Source organism: Pyrgilauda ruficollis, unplaced genomic scaffold (genome assembly GCF_017590135.1).
Source record: "Pyrgilauda ruficollis isolate IOZ18807 unplaced genomic scaffold, ASM1759013v1 scaffold75, whole genome shotgun sequence".
Taxonomy (NCBI): domain Eukaryota; kingdom Metazoa; phylum Chordata; class Aves; order Passeriformes; family Passeridae; genus Pyrgilauda; species Pyrgilauda ruficollis.
In genome coordinates this window covers 824434-835155 of record NW_024529377.1, presented here as the reverse complement: position 1 = coordinate 835155, position 10722 = coordinate 824434, and the positions used below count along the sequence as shown (strand labels likewise).

Here is a 10722-nt window from a genome sequence, read left to right as displayed (position 1 = left end):
TCACCCCCGATCACCACCCTCTTTTTCTCATACAACCATACAGGGAGAGATTCCTGGCCATCCTCCTTGGCCTGTGGCTCCATAATAATCAAAATACTGTGGCCAGATGGTTTTGTTTTCCAGGAGGTAAGGATAGCATAATATGCCTTAGAAGGAACATGTAACTTGTTTATAGGATGTTTTTTAAAAAATAAAAATACACTGCTGTGTAGATAAGACAATTTTGTCACAGTCTGTATACTGAAACATAATGTCTTTTCATCTCAGAGGGATAATCCTTGTTCTGAAAAAAAAAAAAAACCAAAATAAAAATGGAGAAAAGAGAAGGTAAAGGAATAAAAATGGAGCAGATAAAAATTGAAAAAATTACCCATTAACACTTACTTATAACAAAGCCCCATTGTTCTTACTCATTGATAATTGTAAAATAAAAAGAGGGACTCTGGAGTACATAACAGAGGACAAACCAGAGCAAACATTTGGAAGTGGGTCTTGGAGAACAAACCCTTACAAAACATGGCTGCTGAAGTGAAGAATAAGAACTTATAAGGAGTCAGGAAAGAGAAGTAAAGAAATGGAAGATATTCAGAGCATATAAAGGAAAAAGGTTGAAATGACCTGTATGAATAAGCAAGGTCTCCTCATCAAAATCAAGTATAAAATGGAATCTTAGAAGAGTTGGGACCAGCAGCTGTGAAACAATACAGACACTCTTTCTGAGCACAGAGGAAAAGCCACAGTCCATCTGGAGTTGACTCTGATGAAGAATGTGAAGGACTGTGAATTACCCTGTAGCAAAAGAAAGATCATAGAAAATGTGGGACCACTGCTTAAGCAGGGAGAATATGTGGTGACAGAGGGATATGACTGAACTACTCAGTGCCTACCTTCAGTGGAGGAAGATCAGGAGAAAATTCCACCCGAGTGCTGAAACAGCGGGCCTCTTCTGATTGTCTTTAACACATCAGCAGAACATGGGAGGTTCCTGAGGACTAGGAGAAAGCAAACGTCCCTCCTGTTTTCCAGCTGGGCCACAAGCTACAGCCAGGAAACTACAGGCTGATTGGCCTCACCTCAATCCCTGGGAAGGTGATTGAGGTGAGGATCAGCTATCCTGGAAACCATTTCTAAACAAACAAAGAACAATAAAGTGATTTGGAGTAGTTGGTATGAACTCATGCATTGGGAATCAGCCTTCTATGTAACCTTCTATGACCAGATGACTAGCTTTGTGAATAAGGGGTAGTAACTGGAAGTTGTGAATCTGAACTTCAGGAAGGCTTTTGCCATTGTTTCCTACAATATATTCCTAGACAAAATGACAAGGAATAAACCAGATAAGGATGTGGTGAAGTAAACAGAAAGCTGGCTCAGGTAGCCAGGTTCCAGGCCTTGTGATCAGTGGCAAGAACTCCAGCAGGAGGCCAGTCACTATTAGAATGCACCAAGTGTCAACAGTGGGGCCAGTGCTGTTTGAACCCTCAGAAAATTTGCAAATAATACAAAAATTGGAGGGGTAGCTGATAACATACATGGGTGGATTGAAACTCAGAGGGATTTTGACAGTCTGGACGGATGGGCTGACAAGAACAACATGGAATTCATGTAGAACTCAAGTAAGAACATTACAAGTCATGCATTTGGGGAGGGAAAACTCAAGGCAGCTGTACACACTGAGGGCAAACTGTCTGGAAGGCAACTTTGCAGAGAAGGACCTGGGGTCTGCTGGTGGACACAAAGTTGACCATAAGCAGCAATGCACCCTTTAGACAAAGAAGGCCAACATCATTGTGGCTTTCATTGTTATGTGCACTGCCACTGCGTGTAGCAGCATGGAAATAGACCCGCTGAGGGTCACAAAGATGACAGATACTGAAGCATCTGACATATGAGCAGTGACAAAAGAGCCAGGATTGTTCAACTTGCAGAAGGCCCTGGGAGAATTTTACCAACATGCACAAATACACACTCCACTGGGTGGGTGGAGTAATGAACATGGAGACTGACTCCAAACTCAACAAATTACTCTCAATGACCCTGCTCAAGCAGTTAGTTGGAATAAATGATCTCCACAGGTCTATTCCAAACCCAGCTATTCTGTGACTCTGCAAAATTATTTACCTTGGTTACCTAAATGTAACTATTCTCCAAGTATTCCACCATTTAATACAGAGTGCAACATTTAATACAGAGTCCAAGAGCAAGACTTGGGAGGTTTATAGGTTAATCAGCCTGGATCAACCTGTCAAGAAAAATACATACACCTGAAACATTGTTTGAGTTTTTTTTTAAAAACTACTTTCATGTTCTATTACAAAATTATTTCTGAAGATCAAAAGTACTGGGGCTTTATTAATTTCAGACTTTTACTTTGAGGTTTCACTGCAACCTGTAGCTTTAACTTTTTCAATCCTTGGGCATAAGAACTCTGGTCTCTATTTTTTCTGGTGTTTAATTTTTTGAGACACAGTAACAGACAAGACAAAGACTGTGTTATGGGCTAGCCTAGAACTACATTTGTTAAACCTCACATGCCACTTCAGACATCAGATTGCTTGTTACTGGCAAACAAGGAGGATACTGGCAGAACTGTCTCTTTGTGTTCTCTCTCTCTTGCCCCTACTAGACAGGCTTTTATATACACAAGTGCTCTAAGACTTGTATTTAAGTTCTAAACTCACTTAGGCATGGAGGCTAACAAGCAGGGAGCAATTGCATAGATTTCTGTTTCAAATCCAACTGCAAACTTTAGTCTTAATCTAAACATTTAAAAGAAAGATGCAAGGCAGAGTATTCATATAGTAACAAACATGCAGAGCTGTAAGACACACATTTCTTTGATTTAATTAAAAGGAACAAAAGTGGATTTTTAATAAAAGAAGACAGACTTCTCAGAGTTTAAATTACTAGAATCAAGTTTCAAAGACACACAGTCCTTACCAATGCATGTTCCCTTTATAATAAGGTATTTTACAAAGCAGTTTCAGAGTGCAGATGCATTAATGGATCTAATCATTAAGGAAAGAGAAAACTTCCACTGTCTGTCCCCTTATTTTATATTTTCATAAGGAAGATGACACATAAGCAAGAGAAAACAAATTTATTCTTGCCTTTTATTTGCCCAGAACCTCAGTGATACCATTCTAAACAGAAACAGTAATAGTAAAGTGAACTGGAGAAAAATGTACTTGAAAACACTAATACAAATTCTGAAATAGCATTTCATAGGATTTGAAATACAATTTAAACTGAAATCCAGGGGACAAACTGTCTTGCCGCCTGAGGATGGAGACTTAGATCAGTTTTCTCTCTCCAAGAAAAACCATTATGTAAGCAATGTAAGCAATGGTTTTCAATAGAAACTGATGGTTGAGAAGAGAACTGGGAGGTCTGTATAGGGTTAAAACCTTTCATAGGTATACCAGTAAGAGAAACTTTAGTGGTTTTGGTTTCCACAGCCTTCTCAGCATTAATACCAGTATCACTACAGGTTAATCCACTATTGTTCCTTTGTTAACTAATTATATTTATCCCTTTTTATCAGTTCAAACTTACATGAGTGTTTCTATTGCATCATTTTTGTTGTTGGAAACAGTCTCATATCTAGGCCACCTTTATTATGCAGATTTGTATTAACTTAATCTTTTTCAGTCTACAACAAACTACACTCAAACACTGTAAAAATTAATCAATATTTTGGCAAAATGATGAATGAACCAAGAACAGCAACAGCAACTTAATAGCACATGGGAGGGTTTTTAATTTAAACATAGTACACATTTGCATTAAGTCCCAAGCCCTTGATTAGAACACCAGGGTGTATCATGCCCCAAGGCATAATGAGGCACCTTTGGGTAGGCAGATTTGTCCTGCTTGAGGAACACTGCTCTCTGTGAATTGTTGCACTCCACACTCACAGAGGAGTGACCAAATGTAAGCCCCTTACTACTGAACTGTCACAACTCCAGGTGGCCCCATGCTTCAGGCAACCTTTACTCTTTGCTCCCCCACTAATCTTAATACACCTGCTGAAAGAATCCATGTGGCAGCAAATTTTACTAGGGAAATTGCTCAGGTTGAAGTCTTTACCATACCTGATTTTCCTCCATTACAGTGCTGAAAGTATACTGAAGATTCTGGTTTTAAACCTTACATCAAGTTGAACATTGAGTGCTGCAGCTTTTTACCTTAAATGCCTCATGAGAGAGTTCTTTCTCCCCATACAACCAGGGGGCAGAATGACATCCCAGAGACGATGACAGAAAGGTGGATCCTTTCTAGACAAAGTTATTTGTACTAGCTTGGTGTTTCCCCTTGGAACACTGCTTGAGGACTGCTCATTCTTCAGTATGGCTGGCTGAAGTACAGGAGTCAGTACCTTTATTCATTTTATTTACAAAGAAGCCCCAGCAAAGTCTGTTTGCATGGAGTCATTGACCCTGCCTGTTGCACAATAAGCAGCCTCTCAATCTAATCTCCCAGGCAAACACCTTCTAGGACAAAAAAATAAGCTTTACTGCTTCAGTTTAATAAACTCTGATTATTTGCTCTACTGATTACTGGAGACAGGCCCTCAGTCTTCCTCAATTCCCTGTACTGTCATATTTTAAGCTAAGATACTCTTTTGCACAGGTTGTTTCTGCCTTAGAAGAGAGATGCAAGCCAACCAGGTAAGGGTTACATGGGCTGTATTCCAACAATTAACACTTATCAGCTCTGAATTCTCTGACTCAACTAGTCTTGTGACTGTGCCAACATTGAGCATGGCAATTCAAATCATGGCTAAAAAATGCCTATAATGCTCATTGAGGCAATCTTAAATTAATATAAATGTGATCATTAGACTCCAAATGAAGGAACAAGTGGAAAAAAAACCTGCCACCTTCAGTTACAAATGACATACAAACACAATAGGGGAATTTGAAAATTAAGGTAATTTGTTTTACTTGAAAAGTTATTTTTAAGGAAGTTATAATAAGAAATCACTGAAGCCAGTGAAAAGTCATGTTGCTGCCCCCATGATTTATTTATGTGGAAACTAACATTAACCAGGAACTACCAGACTATACAGGCAGTGTTTGCACTAGAATGGACTGATACTTCATCTGTTCTTACCAGTTATTAGTAGCTTTTCACTTTTAGTTTTAAATTATACTTTTAATTTGGTAACTTCCACACCAGATGAGATCCCTTTTTATGATGCCTTTGAATTACTATATTTTAACTTGTCACATACAACTAGAGCTAACTTGAAACCCAATTCTTTCTACAGTTATTGTGGTGGCTAGAATACTTTTCAAAACCACAACTGAGTTATTAGCAGAATGTATGAACACTCCTGATGCTACATTAATAAGAGAGAGCTGTAGAGGAAAAAAACAATTACTGAATATGCATATCCTGCAATGTTCAGCTTGTGTTATTAGTGAAGGCTCCTGAGAAAAATATACCTTCTCGTGTACAGGTAAACATAATCTCTTATGTAAGGCTATGCTTATTCTGGCAAGCTCAGTATAGTCAAGGCACAGCCAGTCAAGTAATTTTATCCTCCCACAGCATATCCCAGATTAATGGAGTTAAATTTAAAACAGTTAATGCAATGCATGTTTGCCTATTACACAATAAGAAAAGAAAAAGAAATAAATTCATATTTATGACCCCAGATCAAAAATGCTGAAATGTAAAAGAAAGCAGAAGTGTTGCGAGGTTTCTGCATGTGAACCCCCTCAAAAATGGAGCCACATCACAGTAATAGGAATTGCTATAAACACTGTAATGAAATAAAGGCAAGAATAGCTGGCTTAGAGGATTAGTAATGAGCAACTGACTCTTTCATTAACTGGACACTAACTCAAACATAGCCAAGGCTGGTAGTCACCAGGTTGCTTTAGCACTGCTTAGGCTTCACAGATGGCAGTATGACTGCTGGAATTGCCCCAGTCCTTGGAGCAGCTGCTCTGACTCACAGAGTTCAGTGCTGCCAGCAACTCACAGGTGCACACCTATGCTAGAAATAGCAATCCTGTCCTGCAGCATTCAACATTACCAAGAAAGTGTTCGGACTCAAAAGCAATAAAGAAAAATAACAAAGGCCATGAAGCCCTGTATCAACCCCCCTGTACTAGACCTCAGAATCAGAGAGCAGTTAGTGTTGGAAGACACTTCTGGAGATCATCCAGTCCAACACCCCTGCCAAGGCAGGGTCACCTAGAAAAGGTGAACCAGGGACAAGTGCAGGTGTTTTGGAATGTCTCGGGACAAGGAGATTCCATGACCTCCTTATGTAGCCTGTTGCAGGGCTCTGTCTGTGTAAAGAAGTTCTTCACCTCACGTTGAGATGAACTTCTTGGTGAAACTTCTGATTTAGTTTATGGCCACGTTCCCTGTCCTGTCGCTGGGCCTCGCTGAAAAGACTCTGGGACCTTGGTCTTGGCACTCACTTTCGAGATATTTATATACATCAATGAGATCCCCTCTCAGTCTTCTCTTTTCCAGACTGAACAGCTCCACCTCCCACAGCCTCTCCTCAGAGATGCTCGGCAACACCGGCAATATCCGTCTGCCCCCGATCCCCGTCTCTGTGCACAAAGGGCTCCGGTCTCAGCGGCCAACACCAAAGTTAGACGATACGGAACCAGCGCCTCTGCCGCGTCCGCACCCCTCCCCGGCGGGCGTGGCGGGGTACCCCCGCCCTTCGCCTGCCGCCGCGGCCCCGCACCCCCCTCGGGGGCCCGAGGGGGACGGACCCAAGGTCAGGCGGCGGCGGCGGCAGCGGCGGGCGGGGGCCGGGCCGGTAACGGATGTGCCCGCCCGCCCCGCCTCCTGCGCTGACAGAAAGGCGGCGGCGGCGGCTCTCGGTGCGCCAGCGGCTGCCGCGCGCAGGCCGGTGCGGAGCAGCAGCGGCGCCTCCGGAGCCGCCCCAGAGCCCGCCCGCAGCAACCGCCGCTCCGCCGCCCCCGGGCCGCCCGCGCCCCCGCCTCGCTCCGCTCCGCCGCCGGCTCCTGCTCGGGCCGCCGCGCCCCCCGGGGATGGCGGTGCTGGCCCTAGCCTCGGAGGGACTCGCCATCTTCGGGCTCATCCTCTTCGTTGTGCTCTGGCTCATGCACTTCATGTCCATCATCTACACGTAAGCGCTGGGGTGCGGGGGGATGGCGCCGGCGTTGTTCCGTCACCCACCCGCCATCGCGCCCGGAGCGCCCGGACAGCGGGCCCCGTCCGCCGCGCCGCCTCCGCCCCGGGCTGGGGCTCCCCTGCCCCGGGTGTCAGCCCGGGGACCCGCCGGCCTGCCTGCGGTGTGGCTCCCGCAGACCCCGCCGAGAGACCCGGGGCCGGGCTGGCCGTGCTTAGGACACGGCTGAGTCCCTGCCGTCGTTCTGCGGGTAAAAACCGTCTTTGGTTTAATGCCTCTTGCTCCGTGCGGTGATCTTTGCTCCGTAGCCCTTAGTGCTGCTGGGGAAGGCTTGGTGTTTGTTGTGTTCTGGTATACACCTGTAAAGTGTAGCTTTCCCGGTGGTAGTGGGAGACCAAGGTGCACAGGACTTACAAAATGTATGATGTTTGACTGCAAAGGCTGTACGGCAGAAGAACTGAAAGAGCACAGTACTCTGTGCCAGCTGTAAGCACACTTCTTTTTTGTATTGAGAAATAATGATAGTGCTAGTAAAACAAGTATATGTAGTGAGTCAGATCCTTCTTGGGTAAGTCCAAGTAAAAATGCCTTTAGAGTTTGTGAGCAATGTTTGCATTTTAGTGACTGACAAAGCACATAATTTCTCTGCCAGGTTCTTTCTCTGGGTATGTGGGGAAAGGATTAAGAATGCATCTCTTAGTTGTCGTTTTGCTCTCTTAAGTAAAAGGCCACTCTTGCATCACTGCTAGGATTAGAAAATACCTGAATTTCTGTTTGCTTTCTTTGTGCTTATCTGTTCTCCTTTCTTGCTGCTCTACTGCATCTGATAGGCACCTGTGATAAACCTCAGCCCTTACTGATAGCAAAGCTCACAGAATGGGTCAGGTTGGAAAGGACCACAATGGATCATCTGTTAATCATCTGTTAATCCTAATGCACAGGACTGTGTCCAGATGATTCTTGAATATCTCCAGTGAGGGAGATTCCACAAACTCTCTGGGCAACCTGTTCTAGTGCTCAGTCACCTGCAAAATAAAGAAGTCCTTTCTAATATTTAGGTGGAACTTCCTGTCCACCACTTTCTCCCTTTTGTCCTGTTGCTTGCCATCACTGAGAAGGGCCTGGCTCCATCCTCTTGGCACCCTCTCTTCGTATACTTGTAGACACTGATGGGGTCCCCTTTCAGTCATCTATTTTCAATACTGAACAGGCCCAGCTCCCTCAGCCTTTCCTCATATAAGGGATGTTCCAGTCCCTTAATCATCTTCAGAGTTCTCTGCTGGACAGTTTCTATTGTCTCTCTTTTACTGAGGAGCCCAGAACTGGACACAGCATTCCAGGTGAGGGCTGAGTAGAGGGGCAGGGTCACCTCCCTTGACTGCTGGCAGTGCTCTTCGTAAGGCACCCCAGGATGTCACTGGCCTTCTTGGCCACCAGGGCACTGCTGTCTCATGGAGAGCTTGTTGTCCACCAGCTCCTTCTCCGTAGAGCTGCTCCCCAGCAGGTCACCCCCAGGCTGTGCTGGTGCCTGGGGTTGTTCCTCCCCAGCTGCAGAACCCTGCACTTGCCTTTGCTGAATTTCAGAAGGTTCCTCTGTGCCCATCTCTCCAGGCTGCTGGGATCCTTCTGAAGGGCTGCTCAGCCGTCTGGGCTATCGGCCACTCCTCCCAGCTCTGTGTTGTCAGGAAATTGCTGAGGAGGCCTCTGTCCCTTCATCCAAGTCATTGATGGAAAAATTAAACAAGACTGGGCCCACTATTGGACCTTGAGGGACACCATGAGAGGCTTCCAAATTGGAGCCTGTGCCACTGATTAGGACTCTGGGATCTGCTGTTCAGCCAGTTCTCAATCTGCTTCACTCTTCACTCATTCAGTCCACACTTTCCAAATTGAACTTATGGATACCAAAGATTTGCTTCTGCCTCATTTTTTTCTTTTTTTCTTTCTTTTTTTTTTTTTTTTTTTTTTTTGGTTTTGTTGTTGGGTTTTTTTTTAATTTTTTTTTTGGGGGGGTGTTTGTTTTTTTAAATGTGAAGTCACTAATAAGCTCTAATAATTTTATTTTCTTTTACTGTAGTTCAATTATCCTTAGACATTATATTCACTTGGATAATTAACTTCTTTCTTGAAAAATACCTCTATGGGTTACCTTGGACACAGATGGCAGGATTTCAGTACTGGGGGGCAGAAAGGGTGCTTAGTGGGGGGAAGAGACTACTTTGGGCATGGCTGATTTTGGTCAGCTTTAGAGATGATTGAAACTGTCCACTGCATGCTTAAATCTTGACCTGTCAAGTGAGCATGTGTGGTGCTACTGCTCATAACTCTTTTACAAATAAGTGACAACTGTAATGGGCAGGAGACACAAATGGGGAAGATGTGCAAGAGGATGAACAGGAGGCAGAAGGATGAGATATGCTAAGAGATGTGAGAGGAAAGTGTGGTGGCCTACAGCTGGCCTGTAGGCCTCAAAGTACAAATAAGCATAAAATTATAACGGAAATATGTGATCAGTTACATAATTACCTGACTTATATAATTTGACCAGTAAGAGCAGGCCCAGGCCGTTGGAGACTCAGGCTTCTATTGGCTGGCTGAGCAGGAAGTAACAGGCTCAGCCAATGAGGATTAACCTCGTGGGCCCCTAAGGTATATAAGGGAGCAAGGTCTGAATGAAGTGAACTGCCGCTGCAGGGACTCAGTGTGTTGGTTGGTCTCCGAAACTGTGACAACTGGTGGACCCCGACGTGATCGCAACAGCTGTCACCAACAGAGTGGGGAGACAGACGGGGCAACCAGGAGGAGCTGCCCACAGCCTTTGAGCTGTGAAGAGCAGTGTTCACAGCGCCGTGGGACAACCAGAAAGAGTTCCCTGCAGCCTTTGAGCAGCAAAGAACGGCATATGGAGCCGTGATTGGTCCGGACCCCCACTTTTATTTTTTCTTTTAATTTTTATTTTTTGTAAGTGGAAGACACCACCAGCATGGGAGCATGGGCTTCAACACCAGAGGACCCCCTCCTGAAGGTATGGACTCCATACCCATTTTAAAGAAAAGATGTGAATAACATGAAGAGCAGACTTTATTAGCCCTCATAATGTGGTGTGAGAGCCACTGACTGGATGGGTCAGAAGGGGCTGTCCTGGATTTAAAAACTTGGGAGCAGACCGGCCAACGTATCCTAACAGCTGCCTCCACAGAAGATGACTCTGCCATTTATGTTATCAAACCATGGAGACTTATAATGAACATGATAAAAATGTTGCAGAGTGAGCGGGTGGTGAGAACGGCAGAGGGATCACAACTGGTGCTGTCCGCTGAGGCGAATGGCGAAAGCAGGAAGCCGAGGGAGGCAGCGGGGCAGTCAGATGCTGTGCCAGGTGTGAGAAGGAAAAGGATGGTACAGAAAGTACAATGTGTCGGGAGGCTTATGGGCAGAGTCATGGGGCCTCCCCAGGCGAGGGTAACCTACCTGGGGAGTGCCCTGACACCCTCTGGGACCAGGATCTGTTGGCCGATCACCCCATCCCTGGGGCCGCCAGTGAGACAGCCCCAAGCAGCCGTGCTGTGTTAAATGGGCACTCTACAGCCCCT

The 10722-nt window shown here is 44.9% G+C and overlaps 1 protein-coding gene across 1 annotated transcript in view; it reads left to right on the top strand.

Annotated features, from left to right (window-relative positions):
* The first annotated feature begins 6754 nt into the window (after positions 1 to 6754).
* UGCG (UDP-glucose ceramide glucosyltransferase) overlaps positions 6755 to 10722 on the top strand; it is a 39096-nt gene continuing 35128 nt past the window's right edge. Inside the window, exon 1 of the mRNA XM_041486346.1 lies at positions 6755 to 7126. Within this exon, the coding sequence (XP_041342280.1) occupies positions 6801 to 7126 (326 nt within the window). The 5' untranslated portion in view covers positions 6755 to 6800. The remainder of the gene's footprint in view (positions 7127 to 10722) is intronic.